The sequence below is a fragment of the Coturnix japonica genome, chromosome Z (assembly GCF_054131305.1).
Source record: "Coturnix japonica strain WE chromosome Z, WE-NBRP24, whole genome shotgun sequence".
Lineage (NCBI taxonomy): Eukaryota > Metazoa > Chordata > Aves > Galliformes > Phasianidae > Coturnix > Coturnix japonica.
Genome location: NC_140702.1, coordinates 27,094,614 through 27,112,922, shown reverse-complemented (window position 1 = coordinate 27,112,922; position 18,309 = coordinate 27,094,614). Strand labels below are relative to the sequence as shown.

Genomic DNA, 18,309 nt, shown 5'->3' with positions numbered 1-18,309 from the left:
AGAGAGTACAATTAAATCAAGAATCTCTGACAAGCACCTTGAGAACTCACTAAGAGTTCTCAGCCATCCAGACACCAACGTATTATTTACACAAAAACAAGGTCAAATATCCCACCAGCTTTATGGATTTGTTGCCCTCCTTGATGTTCTAATAAAAACATACTTTTAAAAAGTTTTGTTGCTGGTATACATTCCTCTTCAGTTAATGGGCAAGAAATTCTGTAAATATGCAGCTTCCCCTTATAAAATTGTGAATGAGATGTCTAGCCTTCAGTATCAGGACATCAGAAACAGCATGGTCAGCAGGATGAAGAAAGTGACTGTCCCCTCGTACTGATGAGACTGCAGTTTGAATACTTTATTTGGCTTTGGAGCCCTGGATACAAGGACACTGAGTTTCTGTCACATCTTCAAAGAAGGGCAACAAAGCTGGTGAAAGGACAGAAAACAAGATAAATGAGGACTGCTGAAAGAACTGGGGTTGTTTAGACTGAAGAGTGGGCTTCAAGGAGACCTCACTGTTCTTTACAATTGCCTGAATGGTTAAGTGAGGAGGATGATAGTCACTTTTCTCAGGTAACAAGTGAAAGGATGCAAAGAAATGGCACCAGAGAAGGTATAAATTGGGTATCAGTAAGAATTTTCTTCATGGAGACAGTTGTCAAGCATTGGAAAAGGCTGACCAGTGACTGTGTGGAGCCTCCACCCTTTGAGATATTTAAGAGACATGTGAATGCAGAAAAAGGGGACATGGTTTAGCAGTGGGACCAAAGAACTTAGGTTGGTGGCTGAACTTGAAGGTCTTTCCCAACTTAAATGATTCTAACAATTTCTGAATGACATCAATAGTTAGACCTAAAAGATGAATGTCTAAGGAAACAAGCTGTAAAGAAAAGAATTCACCAAAATACTGGACCTCTTAAAAACTCCATTAGTCTGAGTCACCATATTAGAACCACCAGCTGGTATCTCAACTAGACTTCAGTGCTTGGGTGGGGAGAACCAGTGCTTCCGAAGGCAAACAGAACTACAGGCACAAAACAGAGGGCTTTCAGGAAGAAAAGCAGAAAATCTTTACACTTACTGATGAGAACCAAAAGCCAGATATACAGTCATCCTGCGGGCAGGTTCCAAGAGAAGTAGGCCAGTACATTTAAACAACAGAAGGCAGTAGCCAAAAAGGTCAGAATTATAAACTGTTTTTAAACCCCATTTAAAAATAATGCTGTTGTAGACATGACAGTTTAAAACTTAAAGTTTGTTATGATATACAGTTTATGTTTTATTAGATCAATTGATATAAACTTGAGGCAAAAACAAAAGCCTCCAAATCCTGTCTCTAAGCTTCTTCATCTGAACATTCCACTTTCTCTAGCTATATAAAGCTTTACTAACTTGTACAAATATTGGTTCACTTCTTCTTTCAAGCACTGTTAATACTAGTAAATAAGTAACAACTTGGATTAAGAATGCTGTCTGCTTATGACATGTGTAAGTGCTCAAGGATTTTTAAATATACGCAGGTTACTAGAAAAATAAATAAGTGCAGTGACCCTCTGTTACAGTAAAATTGAAGTGATAGAGTACTCAGAATATTCAGATAGAAGGCAGAGATATGGTTGTCTGTAACTGTGATATATTACTGGTTTGGGATATTTACTAAAATGTTTATGCTGAAATCCTACAAGGAGCTTCACAGACTTCCATTCCGCAAGTTAACAAGAGTAAGAACAGTTTCTAGTACTGAACATAAACTGAACAAAACTGTAATTCTATTAGGGAATAAATTAGAGTAAATCTTGTGTTGTAGAGAATTGCCTTCTGACTTTTTTCCTCTTCTATCTGATATCAGTCAGAATTGCTGCATTCAAAGAAGCTTGTGTCCAGGTGGATGACAGTGTTATCCAACCAACATAAGCACTGTTCTTACACCCCTCCTCACAACACTTGAGCAATAGCAGGGAACTAATTGACTACTGTTTGCTGAACCCAGCAGCATCAGCTTCCTTGTCTTCCTCTCTTAAAGTACTATTGTTCTAATGTAGCAGAATTTAAATAAAATAAATCCTTAAGCATCTTTTCTAAAGTCAATTCAGCACTTAATCCTATCCAAAGAAAACCTTGGTCAAACTAGTAGTAGAGATTGGCTTGCTTCGGCTTAACAAAATTAAGTCTGAAAGCTCATATACACAATCTTACAAATTAAAGGTAATCCTAAGGTAATGCTACTGATGCCAAAGGATAACACTGACTCAATACCAAATGGAAATAAAACAGGACAGATCTTAAAAATTCTTATGAACAGTAATTTGTTGAACTGTGAAACAGATTGAATACAAGTAGAAGTGAACTCTAGGTTCTAACTCAGAGCTTACTAGGTTCATTCAAGGACTATAAATGAAATAATTCACATCACGATGTACAACAGCTTAAGACACTAAAAAAAAGGACAAAATAATCAAGAAGACTGACTTTAATTTACATTGGTAAACTATTTCAAGCATGAAAGAAATGCTGTGTTACCATTCCTATCTCTCCAAAAGCTTCAGGTCTCACTATGTTAAATCATTACTCTAAACTGGAAGGAGATTTATTCTGTTGACCCTCTCCCACCCTTGAGGAAAAAAATATCCACAGATTAATATAAAAGTCCTTCTAAGATCTTTGCTTAAAGATGAAATAGGGAGCTATACTGAGTCAGACTTTCTTATTTGTTAGAGCACTGTAACTAGGGATGTTAAGCAATATCAAGCAGCAGGACAAAGTTACTAATGTGCTGAATATCTTCTTGCACAGGAGAAGTCATGTCAATATATCAGATAAATCTACATTTTCTATTATACTGCCTGTTATAGTTTCTGTATGACCAAACAGAAAAGCAAAATAGTTGGGAAGAAAAAGGCATGACAATTACTCACTTAAGAGTCCAGAAAAAGTTGTAAGCATAACGTAATGCAAGGCTGTTGTGCTTTTACTTAGAGAAAAAGGACTTTCTTTTCTAACAAATAATCTTTGAGGACAACAGGTTACTAAAACAAACTGAATGCCAAACAGGTTTTGGAAAAAAATCTACTGCAACAAGTCTTCAGGAGCTACTACAAATGTGAGAAGCAGATAGATCAGAGAAGGGAGACCTCACAAGGACAGCTAAACTAAGAATCTAGGTGCTACCACAAAGACTTGTCAAAAGTTCTGTCCAAAACCCTTGACATAAGAAGTATCAGAGAGCAGTGGACTCCAACTGCAGACATACAACATTTATTTCATATTTAACTTTATAGACGAAAATGAAGCACTTAAGAGAATTGCTGTGGTTTTAATATATGCTTATTAGAAGATTGTTATGAGTATTCGAACCTTGAGAACAATTCACAGAACTTAGCATTTATATTAGCCAGACCTTTTTCATGATATCATTTAAAATGATATTATAATTATTTACAAATGCAGAAGAAAAATGTTCAAACAGGTAACAGCAGCATTATATTCAACTTCTGTACATTTTCACTACTCTTTTTGCATTCTCCTAAACACCTTTTTAATTTAAAAGAGGACACCATTCCATATGCCTAGTATAGGTACTTCCCAGAAGTTACTTGCTTTATTTATTATTCAGAATAAGCTGTTTGTGGTCATAATTTACTATTCAAAAACATTTCACCAGAGAAGACCATCTACATTGAAAAATTCAGCATTTATTACTGAAACAAAATAGGACAACCTGCAGCTTCTAAATGAATAGAACAGTGGTTTCCATTATTAGGAAGATAGATTTTAGTTAATAGTGAACTCTGAATATTTGTTTCATATTTATTTTGACTCACACAGGAGTTTGATAAGAAACAAGTTATTTTCTTTATCCATTCTGTCTGTATTACTCTATAATAAATCTTGAATTAATGCCAACATCTTCTGCACTAAACTTAGCCTAAATCTTTGCCCCTCTCTAACATCGAGGAGTAGATATAGGAAGATACAATAAAATAGTTAGACCAAGAGTTAATTCAATTAACTGGAGTCAGCTCTATGTGATATTTACAATAGGTTCAGCACACACTGCGCTCAATAACCTGCAGAAAGAACATCACACTGCTGAGTACCAAGGGAAAAGATGTATTTTCAAGTTAGGATTTACACAGTGTAAAGGAGGAATGTCACTTTAATGAAATTTGTACTGTTGTCTGAAATACCTTTTAGATGGAACAAAAGACGGTCTTCCTTTTAGTTTTGTTCAGACTAAACCACTTCAAAATTTTAAAATACAGTCTATATGGTCTAAATACGAGGAAACCCAACAAACCAAAACAGCAATGAAACAGAACCTGCAAGTGTTTTAGACTTCTAAACCACTTACATGCCAAAAAACAAAGATTTGAATATCCCGAAAGGATAATATCTGTTCACTAAATGACATTGCCTCAATTTTTATTCTCTAACTCCTTTCTCTTAATACCTTAACATATTCACAATTCAAACAATTTGTTTTGTTTGTTGTTTTTTTTACATTCTACAAATCACCACATATTTCAGGAATCTTGTGCAAGATGAAGGGCAGAGGAACAGGCTGAATACACCTTTACTTCCTTCCCTCCTTCCTGCACAGCCAGTGTAAGAACAATAAGCATACAAGCTGCTTACAGATGAATAGCTGTCATCTCTGTTCCACTTACCACTGGTTGGCTGCAAAGGTAGCGGCAAAGTTCTCCAATGTACTGGATGACAGTCACGTTGTACTTTTTGCAGTCACTCCAGAACTGACTAGCTGAGAACTTCTTTCTTAAGACACACGTTGCACCTTAATGGAAATAACAGAAAAAGAAATCTATTTTTTTCTCTGAGTGGCAGCTTATCTAGCTCTGTTTGTATCTGCCATTCTTCTTAAGTTCACCAAAGTACATTTTATTTATAGTGCAGTGTACAGCACTCAGTGTACACATGCTAATGTTTCTTTTTAACAAAATACAAAAAAGTAACATTTTTGACCCAAATAACTACGTAATCCTAGTCCAGAAATGGCTGGCAAAAGAGGTCCTCCTTGCTCCTACACAACCCTCCTATATCCTCAAAATGCAAAACAATAGAGCTCTTCAGAAAAGAATATTCATTGGCTTAGTTTCTCTCAAAGCAGTGAACCAAATCCAGATTTGTTTAAACATATTTTATAATAATTAGTTCTATATTAAAAATTAAATAAATCCTACCTAATTCAATGCATCCACCAATACCAAGAAGAGATGCTGCACTGTGATAAAGAGGCAGAGTAATATAAATGATGTCTTCTGAAGTAGCACCAAAAGCCCAGAGTCCAGCAGCTCCTTTAAGAACTTGCATGTGACTTATGACTGCAGCCTTTGGAAGACCTTTTAATGAAAACACAAAACTCTGCATAAAGCTTACCTTCAAGAGAAGCCATTTTTTTCTTCTAAAGTGAGATCTTTAAAATCATAACTATATCAGTACTTTCTCTGATAGCCACCTATTCAGCTAAATAGACAACTGGATCTCATATATCGTATTGTATGTTCGTTTTTTACACATAGCAACACATCAGACAATTTGTAACCTCATGTTAGTTATTAAATCTGAAGTAAATCAATTCAAATAAGAGGAAACAAAGAAACTGCATGACCAATACACCATCAATTTACACAAGACCAACAAAGGGTCAGCTATATATATGAACTTATTTTCACATAAAGCAGAATAGCACTAGGTCTTTTTCAGGCAAGTGTCCAACATAATTAAGAAAACTATTAGATCTGTAGTAGGTAGATGAAGTAGAGCACACTTATCTAAAGATATGTTCATCTAAGTCTAGCAACTTGTTTTAGAAGACTATGTAGAACTTAATGAAATCTATTAAAAGATGCACAGAATCTCTGTGCTGAATCTGACTCATACAAGAGGTCACTGTGTACTCCAATACTTGTTATTTTGAATGAGGGATGTCATCTTACTCAGTACACGTTCTACATGCAAAAAATTCAGATTTAGTCTTCTTGTCTTCTTGATGAACAGTGAGAACTATTTAATTTTCAAAAAAATGTAGTGGACCTCAGAAAGCTTTATCACTTCTTCTACTGAAGCTACTGCTATTTTGAAAACTAATTAAAGCTGTTAAGTGGAAGCATAACCTATGGACATTCTAGTTAGAAGTAATTCCAAAACTTATCACAATAAAGAGAAAATTCAATAAATCTATGGTCTCAGACAAAAAGGATTTCCAGTGGAATAGGTTGCCCAGGGAAGCTGTGGGGTCTCCAACCTTGGAGATCTTCAAAAGCTGCCTTAGGTATGGTCCTGAGCTGGTGTGTGTCTGTGCTTTAGCATGGGGTACAGCCAGATAACCTCTGGAAGGCCCATGCAATTTCAGCTATTCTGTGATTTTGAGATTCTTTGAAGCACACTGGAGAGTCTTGAGTTCTTTCTTTCTGCTGCTACAAACAGCTGACAACAGACTGTGCAAAACAGTACTTACTTTAAAGTAAGCTAAGAGCCAATAATTTTATACTTGCAGTATACTTTTATACTTGCAGCATCAAAAGTGCTTAAACGTTGACTTACTTTAGATTAAAAGTAGGTACCCCAGACCCCTCAAGCAAAGTAATTCTTATCCTTCTAATTACATTGCTCAGGAATAAAAAAAAAAAAAAAAAGTAATGTTAACTAATATAATACACATTCAGGTATCCCACAACAACCTTCTCTCCAAATTGGAAAAATATGGATCTGATACGTGGACTGTTCAGTGGATAAAGAACTGGCTGCAGGATCAATTCCAGACAGTGGTGATCAATAGCTCAGTGTCTGGAGCACTCTGTGATGAGTGGTGTTGTAGAGGGGTCAGTGCTGGGACTGATCTATATCTTCATCAATGATGTGGACAGTGGGGTTGAGCACATTCAGCCAGTTTGCTGACACCAACAAACTGTAGGGTTCTGTTGACATACCAGAGGGACAGGATGCCAACTGCATGGACTTAGACAGGCTTTAGCAGTGGGCCCATGTGAACCTCATGAGGTTCAACAAATCCAGACACAAGCTCTTACACTTGGGTCGAGGCAACATCCACTATCAATACAACCTGGGAGATGAAAGTATTGAGTGCAGCTCTGCCAAAAAAGACCTGGTGATACTGGTGGATGGCATGCTGGACATGAGCTAGCCTATGTGTCCTTGCAGCCCAAAAAGCCAACCAAATCCTGGGGTGCATCAAAAGAAGTGTGACCAGTGGGGCAAGGGAGGATATCCTGCCCCTCTACTCTGTGCTGATGAGGCCTCACCTAGAGTACTGTGTCCAGATTGGGAGTCCTCAGTACAGAAGAGACGTAGACCTATTGGAGCATGTCCAGAGAAGGGCTACAAAAGTTATCCAAGGGATGGAGCATTTCTCCCACAAAGGCAGGCAGAAAGAACTAGGGGTGTTCAGCCTGCAGAAGAGAAGGCTCTGAGTTGACCTGTTAGTGACCTTTCAATATCTGAAGGGGAACTACAGGAAAGAAAGGGACAGACTCTTTAGCAGGGTTTCTTGTGATTGGATATGGGGAAATGGTTTCAAGCTTAAAGAGGAGAGATTTATTTTACATATAAGGAAAATGTTTTTTACAGTGAGGGAGGCACTGGAACAGGTAGCCCAGAGATGTGGTTGATGCCCCATCCCTGAAGACTGTCAAGACGAAGCTGGATCAAGCCCTGGGCAAGCTGATCTGGCTATACAAGTCTATGTTCTTTGCAAAGGATTTGGACTAGATGACCTTTAAAGGTCCTTTCCAACTCTAAGGATTCTATTCTTCTATGATATATGTTTGTATTGTTAGAGTTTTATTACATAGTTGACATCTGGACATTTTGAACTCTTTACTTTTTTTATTCTAGACCAACATTTTTACTTTTTAAATCTTGCTCCAGAAGTAGAAATAAAATACACTAAATAATTATTTATATGAAGGAAACAAACAAACAAATAAATAAATAAATAAATAAAATTTATCCTCATTTAATTCCTCCCATAGCTAGAAGTGAATGAGAATGCCAATCTGCTTATTTTAGCAATATCGTGTTCCTTTTCAAGTCACTAACCAGTTGTTTGTGGTTTTGTTTTTTTGTTGCTGTTTTTGTTGTTGTTGTTTTGTTTTTGTTATTAAGTCTTAGCTTCTTAGCTGCTGGACAACTGGTATTAAATTCAGCCATCTGTTTCTACACTAAAAGTCTAATAACTTAATCCTATTTTCTGTCGCTACATAAAGCACAACTTAAGGAAGAAAAAAATGTCAATTTGCTTTAGATTGTTTTTTAAAGTTCTGAATACAGTGTTAATGTGTTGGCTGTAAAAACATGGGAAAAGCATTTTATAAACACTCAGAAATCAACTAGATAGCAAAGCTTCTCCCACAGTATTTATACAATCTAGCAAATAAAAGAAGAAGAAGCACATAATACTATGAATATAAACATTAATCAGCAAGAAGAATGCTTATTTCCCACCAAAATGATATGAAATATGATATTCTATTATAAAAAGATTAATCAAAAGATGAGAGTGTTAAAAAAAATAAAATAAAAATCAAGATTCTAGATAACAGCTTTAAGAACATATTATCTCTTTAGTATACTTGTACCTGTTGTTCCTGAAGTAAATATATACAAAACAGAAGATTTGAGGTTGCTGGCAGATCGTCGACTAACTGGAACAGGGTCTTCAGATGCAGCATCCATTTTGTCTAAAAGGCTATGCACACTTGGAAAAGTGGAATCCTTGGTCATTACCCAAACACTGATGTCCTTCTGGAGGTCAGGAAGAATTTCTTCTAAAGTCCCAAGCAAATCTTAAAATTTAATATAAAATAATGTTAGTTAGATTACATCTTCAGAAAGTAAATGCAAGTAAGATACATTTCCTCTGAAAGTTTCAATTTTTATAACAGAAAGAGGAATGATATTCATCTTCATTGATGCAAATAAATAAAATGGTGGTGAGCTGGACTGGAAATTGAATGAAAATAGAATCTAAAATAATAAGATTACAGCTGACTTCACAGTGTTTGTCATCCAGCTCTCCTGAAAAAATGGTGATCCTTGATTAATAGCTCCTGCTTACCGATGCATTTCTGACAACTCTTTGTCACTGTTAAGAATAGAAAGCAGAATCACTAAGCTTTAACTTCAAATAAAAGATGAGTATGTTAAAGATGAATGGTAAGTATATGCACAGCCAACAGTTACAGTACAGGTTTCCTTGGATGTCCTCAACAGCGATTTCTCAAATAGAGGGTCTTTTTCCTCAAAAGCACAGAAGTGATTCAAATGGGGAAAAAAATAGTAATAAAGAAAGAAAAAGGGAAAAAAAAGAAAAAAAAAAAAAAGAAAAAAAAAATGAAGAAGAAGAAGAAAAGAAAGCCACTGAATTATGTGTATGGAAACCTGAATTTCAAAGAACAGAAATATGATACAGACCTGTGGCTTATTCAGTATAGACTTCCAAAAAAGACTGTGGCTATTTCTGTGGTTCTTCAGCTAGATCTTCAACTCAATCTAATTTTAGGTATCTAGCAATTTTACTTCTTTATCCATTCATCCACAAACAACACTCCTTCTATTAGCTTTTAACTGAGTTTAAATGCAAACTCACTCCTATAAAATAGAATCAGCAGTATAGATAAGATGTATGTTGTTTGCTTAAACAGGAAAGAAACTGAGGGAGTCCCAGATTTATATATATATGAACAGAGGTCAATTCCTAAGTAATAAATTTGATATTTATACTTTTAAACATTTTTTTTCAATCCGTCACCTTCACAGAATACTAAACAGATGTTAATGTATTAACCCAGCAAATTTCTTAGGTGTAGGAACAGCCATATTGCTTTCAAAAGAACCATTCATATATTTAAAGATATGTTTATGCTTAAGTGCATTACTGAATCTCAGCCTACTAAATTAATCTTGGAACTATCCCCATGGGTATAAATGCATGTTGTTATCTCAGGTTTTATAAATGAATAAACAAATAAAGTTGAAATGACTCACATAGAACCTCACAGTGAAGCACTGCCAGAGCCAGCGTTTGAACTCCTGATGTCAACCCCAAGCTCAATTTGCAAGTACTGAGTACCATCAATAGAATCCTTTTGCATAAACTGTGCAACATATTTAATCATTTCAAAAAATATTTTCCTCTTGGCAGACTACTGTTAACAGCTGTTAATAAGCCAAGGGGGACCAAATGACTATAAACAGTGTCACTTCTAAATATACTGGTACTTTGTGGTTTGTGCAGGTACAGGTTAGGCTGAGAGAAATTTGAAGTATTTGAAGTGGCGGGAGCTCTATTTGCGTTCTCAAAAATAGTAAAGGTGTACTAAATCTGCAACAGTTTATTGACTGTATTGGCACAGGAAGCTATTATTCTGCCAGCAAATATATTAAAAACAGTAAAGAATTGTTTATTGTTAGTATTAAGGATTTCTCAATTTCTGCAGCTTCTAGTAATTACACATTCCAAACTCAGCTGGCCACGTTGTATAGTATCCTCACCAGATAAACTGTGTGGTGTACAGATAAGTATTTCTTTTGGGTACTTAATAAGTAAAATTTCCGTAGCCACTTCTCCTTCAATTCAGAGTAAGGCTTTCAGTTTTGGACATTCTCTCTCATTATTATTCTCAATTCCAAATGTATGCTGTATTACAGTGTTTTATCTCCCATTCCAACATCATATTTAGTGCACTAACTTTTCACCTCAGATCACTGCTGCTGTTCTGTTTTTTAGGCCCATCTCCTAACCATTCCCATTTCTCAGGGTGTGGCTCCGAAGGTTCCCTGCCCCATTAGTCACATTACGGGCCAAACCAGCTGTAAAATATCAGCATCCTCCCCTTTTCTGGGCCATTGGGTCTGCTGTCTCAGCCACAGACACAGATAGATCTAGAGTTAACACCACAACAACTACAAACTATCTTCTTGCAAAATGCCTGCAAAAAACAAACAAACACAACTACAAACCTGAAAACAATATCATTGTTTTTAAGAACCACAGATACCAAAGATGCTATTACTGAATTTCTTTATTTTTCATAGGTAGATTTCTTGAATTATTTCTAATCATTCTGCCTTTGATGTTTTTGACAGTGATAAAAATGAAGGTAGTCTTTAATAACTGGTCTATTGCTGTTATCTCTGCAGAAGATATTTCTGCTTAGAAGTGAACAAAAAAGAAAAATTCACAAATATTTCTAGTGGGTTTTTTTCTTTTTTTTTCCCTCCCTTTTAATAGACTGAAACATTTTTACTTTAAATAATTAAGATCAATCTTCAGATTAGAAATGCACACTGTTTGCTTTTTCTCAACTCATACAGCCAAAGACTGCTTCTGTTGTACAAGAACTTGCTATTTCTTCCTTTTTCTTTTTTTAACCACTATTGAATATTAGTTCCATGAGTACAACAGAACAGCATTTTTCTTTTTTGTTCAGGAACCTATTACTTGGAGCAATACGTGAACAGTTTGTAATGATAAAGAAGAAAGGGTAATTTAAATTTGCAGTTTTCAAAGTGCCAGAAGCATAAAATTACTTCTGGAACAGGAATGAACAAGAGGTGTTGGAAGACAAAACTCTCAGTTGTGCTAAGGCATTTCCAAAGAATAATTCTGATGACAGTCAGCCAGCAGTTTGTTCCACGAACAAAGAATTTACATGCCTGATCTTGCATACAGCTCATTGGTCTTTACAAACCATCTTGTCCTCCTGTCAGAAACAAACAGCCCTCTTAGAGGAACTACATTTCAACATTTCTAGAGGTATCTGGCATGTGCACTTAACCATGTAGTAAAGAAATAATAGTAAAGCAATTTATCTATTTAAATTTGTGGTTTCTCTCAAGTGCTTGTTTGCTATTTAAACTGCGAAATTTTAGCCTGGTTTTGGTTTATTTGTCTTGGAAGAAGTGACTTAAGCTAATGATTTCCAATATAGATAGCAGCTCCCTGTGCACTGTTTACACTGTTTGTATATGAATAATCTCTGTTTGCTAACCATGTGGCTTCCACTGGGGAAAAGAGAGAGAGAGAGAGATTTGTCAAAATGAATGTGCTTCTCCAATTTTTATTTTTTTTTTTCCTTTCTTAGCAACTCATTGTTTAACAAAAACTCATGAAACTGTGTTACATTAAGTTCATGTGCATATGTAAAGATTCATCTTTTGAGTATCTTTTAAGAAAGAAAGAAAAACATGCTTCGGTTATAAGCAGCTGTCCTAGACTGCAAAGTGTACAAAAGGTCTTTTATATTATTTCCTAGGAAAGAAACAATGTGGCCTATTGGCAAACAGACAAGAGTCTGCCAACGATGAAAGGAATAAATCAGATTATGAGATCAACTTGCACTGAACAAAAAGTTACTCAGAAAGCAAGCTGCATAAAATTGTTCTTAGATAAATTGGATGAGCACTCCAATTCAGTAAACTATGGCACGCCCTTCTAGCATCAGAAAAATTACTGTTACCTGTACCTGACTCCTTATACTCAGTTCCTATTCTCACTGAGTAAAAAGAACAGAAATTTCAAGTCAGTTGTAGATCAGAACCAGTGATGGAATCTTGAAGTGCCACTGTAGGCAGAAAACATTCCATGGGCACAATCTTCTCATCAAAGGATATCATGGGACAAAGGCTGAAATAAAACAAATGATCAAAGAGATACAGTGTCAAATAGAGCTGTTAAGAGTGTTTTCTGTAGGCCTGCTATGCTTTCCTTGTCCTGCATGTTTAGGTCCAGACACCTTTGCTCACTTGTTTCAGAAAAGTTCAGAAAAGATGAATGTCTCACAAAATAGTGTGTTTTTTTGTTTACCCAATGACTTACACGTGTAAGATGATACTGCTATTTGTACATAACACCATAGATAATTAAAAAAATATCACAAATATTTTCTCTACTCCTTTTCTCCAGTATATAGACATGTTTCTGTTTGAACTTCATCTCTACCAGCATAAACCATGGTTCTGAGCTCAAATAACTGACAAAAACAGATTATACTGAACAGCACGAAGCACTGCTGATACCTAAAGAGTAAAGAACTCTGTCCAGGAAAATGCTGTACTTTGCACAGCTGAGAGATATCATTCTGAATATCCGAATCACAAAATGGATGAGGTTAGAAGGGACTGACTGTTGGAGATCATCTTAGTCTGACACAGTCATTCACTTGCCTAAACACAGTCATCTAAGAGCAGCTGCCCAAGCACACCCACACAGCATGTACTCTGAATAGCCTTTGCTGTCAGGGCTGTGGTAGCACAATCCTTTTGCAGTTAAATCCTTGAATCAGAAGTACTGATGGCAATTAAGGCTCAGCTGAACTCTTCCCAGTAGCAGCAGGCTATAAATGCACTAGCAAAATCCATTTGTGTCATATGGGTGAGCCACTAGATTATTACTGTTGTTTTATGGTATTGCTTTTACACAGCTGTTGTCTCCTAAAGACAAAATACAAGTTTCTTGTTCAAGCAAGATTTCAATGAATAGAAATATTCCCTAGAAAGGCCACAGTGCCTTAAAAGTTAGAGCATAACTCAATACCTTAATCCTCTGCTTATACTCACAATATTTAAATAAGTAAGGGTGACAGAATCTGGCAATAAACGTAGTAAGAAAAAGCACCTTTTAGCATATCAGATTCCCGGTAAACTGACAGTTTGATAGATGGAAGGCATGCAGATTCCTTTTTCTCCTTCACAAGTTCCTTACTTGCCTACCTCTTAGACAACCGCTACCTTATTAAAAACACAGTTTCAAGCTTCTGTTTCTCAAAACAAGTACTCTCCAGAATAGGAGTGGTGATAGAAAATTTCTGAAGATGGAAGACTGAAAATGTTACATAAGTAATAAAAGCAAGAAATCCCAAAGTCATTGGCAAGACACTAGACAAATGGAAACTGCTAAAGCAGAGAATTGTTCTGAACTACAGTGTCAAGTGGAAATACTAGAAGGCAACACAAAGTATATATATATTGAGAAAACAGATACTCTGTATTGCCTTACAGGCAATTCTAATAAGAATAAACTAACCTACTAAATGAACCACAAGAATACTGCTATTCTACAAAAAATCCAGCTTTATAGAGATACTCATTTCACATAAGAAACCAACAAGTAAGAGACATTTTGCAGCTCTTCAGCACAGGAGAGCCCGGAGAAGCTTCAGGTATTCTGCAAACTCTCTGCAATTAAATCAAAATGAAACCTCAAAACATCAGTTCTACTTGAAAACCAGAATCTAAAGTCAGAAACAGCAGTGAAAATATCAGAGAATTGTCAGACAAGAACAAGATCTGGCTGCAAGTGCTGAAGGAAAGATTATACTAAGCCACAGCCTCTGAAAAATTTGCAGACAGGAAAGACAACTTAGGAGTACAAAGTCCACAAATAATAGTGATCTTGCCAGAAGCAGTATGAAAGGCTTGGAAGAAAACATAACCATAAATACCATCCAGAGTGTTTGGAGAGAAATATCACATTTGCAGAAAGTTAAAGCATACTAAAAAGACAAAATGTACTGAAAGAAGAAATAAGATGCAGCTGTCACACGCAGAGGAAGACTACACCAACATATGCTGAGCATAGGTTCTCCAATAAACAACTGATCTGTGGGCAGTGATGTAGATATCAACAGAAAGCTGAAGATCCACTGTCACAGAAATGAAATCATAATTGGATTTAAATGCAGATTCCAGATTTAATGTGCCACTAACAGACACAAATGTCAAGAGAAAATTTGGTCCTGCTGACCAAACTGTGACAGAACAGTTTCCACTGTGCTGCAGTGTGTGAGCGGGAGCAAAGGTAACCCAAAGTATTGAAAAAACAATTTAGTAGCTCCTTAAATGGAATTATTAACTCAAACTTATTTGCAGGGGATGCAGAGCATACAATACTGCCAAAAGTCAGAACAACCTCTATCCAGAAAAAAAATTACTGTTGCAAAATGATCTGTAATAAAAATAAATAAATAAATAAAAATAAAAATATCTAGATAAGATACTGGACCACAAGTTGTGTGCTTTTAGTGTATGTATTTTGCAATAGAATTTAGAATGCTGAGTTCACGGTATCTACAGTCCTGTAGAAAAGAGCATCAAAAGAGCAAAGCACACAAGAAAAACTCAGGTCACACCTACTGATAAGGCAGTATCCCTTGAAACACAAATACTGGATGTGAATACATGTCAGAGAATTTATCTCATCAACTGCATAACCACAGTGTTAAAAACTGACCAGCGATTTTTATAAATATTATGGGTAAATATGTGTGATAACAATGTATGATCCAACCTTTTGTTTCAAGTGACATGAATCAGCCCTCGTTGCCTCTGAACAGCATGTTAACCTTCAGCTGCAAAACACAGACCTCTTTGGAGAGGCTGCTTCTCCATATAACACAGCCAAGAAACACGTACAAAGCAAAGCTTCAGCTTCTTTCACAGAGATGGGCAAAAGGGGTTCCTGAATCCTGAAGAATATTGTAAAGCCTTATACCTCAAGGGTCTGAAGAACTGAATGCAGAAGCCCATGAATAACATAAGAACGCCAGCACATAAAAGACCAACTCAGAGATTCGCTTGTTGATATTACCTGTTTACACACAGATTTTCTCCTCTGAGCTGAGATGGCCAGATTCAAAAAAGAACCACAGTCAATGCACACAAACTGCCTTAAGATTAAATCAGTTCCTCAATCAATACACTTAAAGTACATATTTAAGAGAGCATGTTAAATGAGCTATTGTTTTAATTAAGTAAGAAGGCAAAATTTAAAACAGGCAGTTTGAAAACACTGTTACCGTATGCTTTGGGATTGTATTTTAAATTGGCTCTTCTTTTATTAGTTTAGTTATTAAGTACTCTATTACTCTTAAACCAGTATAGCACATGCAATTGGAACTACATAATTAATAATGTAGAAGTATGTAAGGGAAAAAATATTAAATACAACAGCGAAAGCAGAAAATTGCTGCAGCAGCATAGAGCAGATAAGGGGAAATTTAACCATTTAAGTCTCACAAATACAAAGCTCTGCAAACTTCGTTAACAGGAATGGGACAAGAAGGTGTGAATTAGAAAAAAGGCATAACATTTGAAATAATAATTTTAGGGAGGCAGAATGAAGCTAACACTCCACATTTTGAACTACCCTCCTCCACCCAGTGAGTCAGTTCTACATGATCCTCTGGTATTGTGGGTTTCACCAACAGTTGACCAAAAATGTAGAGGTGTTCAGGAACCCAGTTTTAGATTATATCTCTGTAGCTTTGGCTTATAGATCTCTATAACTGAATCTTAACTGCAATAATAAAATTCACAGGATATCTACATCATGTTTTTAAATTATTCTTAAGTATGTATTATATATAAAAGAAAAAAAATGTACTGGAAAAACACAAAAAATACTGTTATCACCTAACCAAACACAGCGATTTCTTCTATAATCTATTTACAAGTAAGTTGGTTATTGCAAAACAGCTTTCTACATGCTACACCTATAAAGTAAAACTCCCAGCTCCAGCTCCTGGGAAACAGGCGCACCTCTGTGAATATCTGTAAGGAATAATCTGTATAGCTCATAGCTATGGTACAAACTTTCCAGTTTTAACAGGTTTGACTGCTACAAGAATGGCAGAATAGTTCAGGAAAATAAAATTCATTACTTGGATAACATAAAAATTGACTGCTTCAAACAAAGTGGGAAATTCTCATAAGCTCATTTTAATGCTCTCTTAGACATACTAGGTAGTTCTTGAAGTAATTAAACATTTGGAACAGGCTACATCTAGATGTTGCAAACTTTTCTGCAATTAACATTGTTAAGAACAAGCTAAATCTATGCCCCCAGAGCATGGATATACTTCATATAAGTGACCAATGCTTTATCCTGAAGCTAGAAAGCCTCACATTTATTTCATTCTGTGAACATCTCAAACTTTGGTTTTCAGTGAAGGAGCTGAAAGGGCACACACTGGGGAAAAAAAAAAATAAAATGTGACATTAAAAGCTTTAGACATATAAATCTAAATCAACTGAATACTCTACCTGCTCCCACAATCAGTATCTTGGGTTCACAGCTAGTGAGACAGTGCAGGAGAGACCTGGAGCGGACATTGAAGTTGAGGAAAGCCACCACACATCCCAGCTTGGCCAGTCCAAACCACACGTGGATAAAGTCGGGCTCGTTGCCCATCAGCAGGGCCACCGTGTCACCCTTCTTCAGACTGTCGTGTTGAAGGAAGACCTGCGCTACCCTGTTACTGCGCCTGTCCACATCCCGGTAGGAGAGCACCTTCCCGTCGTAGATGAGGAATGCCTTGTGGGGCTGCTTCTCAGCCAGCTTAACAAACTTATCCAGCACGGTGACAATCTTCCCTCTCTGCCTGTAGCTCTCCACCCTCAGCCCATAGAGCAGTACCTTCAGCAAGTATCTCAGATCAGCCCAGAAGTAAGGGAAGAGAAGTTTCTGTATGAGATGCAAGGAGGCAACGCCGGCCGCAACGCACGGTACCCAGGAGGGAAAAAGCATTGGGAACAGAGAGGGGTCGTCTCTGCGAGGTGCAGAGCCGGAGAGGAAGCCCTTCGGCAAGCACCCGCCTCAGCCACAGCCCGCTCCGCACCTGCGGCATGAGCGCACCGCGGGGAGAGGCGAGGTCAGGAGGGGCGGGAGCTCAGCACCTCCAGCCTTCCCCAGCCTTCCCCCCTCCCTCCTCCGGACTCCCGGCGCCGCGCCGAGCTGCTGGGAAGGCGGCGGGGGCCGCTCCTTGAGCCTGTTGCATAAGGAGCGGGTCGGATCACTCCACCCCGCACTTGCATCGCGGCGGTGGGAGAGCGGACAGCGGTGCCGGCAGAGCAAAGCCAGCCGTGCCGTGCAGTCCCTGCTTGTAGCTGTTCGGTCCTGGGATGTCCCTAGGCTTCCACTCTTAGGCTTCCACTCTCTGCCGAGCTACCTGAAAGGAGATTATGGCAAGGTGGAGGTTGGACTCTGCTTTCAGATAACAGTGATAGAATGGAAGTAGTTACCTCAAGATCTACCAGGAGAGGTGCAGGTTGTATACTAGGAAAAACTTCTCAGAAAGAGCAATAGGGTATTGGAACAGGCTGCCCAGGGCAATAGTGGAATCACTATCCCTAGAGCTGTTTAAGAAATGATGTGTTACTGGTTACATTGTGGACATGGTGGTGGTGGGTTGGCAGTTGGACCTTAGAAGTCTTTTCTAACCTTAGTGATTCCACAGTTCATTAAGAAACATCACTGGCAAGAAGCTGTCA

The 18,309-nt window shown here is 37.2% G+C and overlaps 1 protein-coding gene across 1 annotated transcript in view; it reads right to left on the bottom strand.

Annotated features, from left to right (window-relative positions):
- The window catches only part of SLC27A6 (solute carrier family 27 member 6), a 37,913-nt gene extending 19,936 nt beyond the window's left edge, over positions 1 to 17,977 (bottom strand). Inside the window, exons 1-4 of the mRNA XM_085529649.1 lie at positions 17,083 to 17,977; positions 8,619 to 8,825; positions 5,202 to 5,360; positions 4,671 to 4,795 (exon numbers count right to left, since the gene is read on the bottom strand). Of these exons, the coding sequence (XP_085385775.1) occupies positions 4,671 to 4,795; positions 5,202 to 5,360; positions 8,619 to 8,825; positions 17,083 to 17,566 (975 nt within the window). The 5' untranslated portion in view covers positions 17,567 to 17,977. The remainder of the gene's footprint in view (positions 1 to 4,670; positions 4,796 to 5,201; positions 5,361 to 8,618; positions 8,826 to 17,082) is intronic.
- Between the last annotated feature and the right edge of the window lie 332 nt (positions 17,978 to 18,309).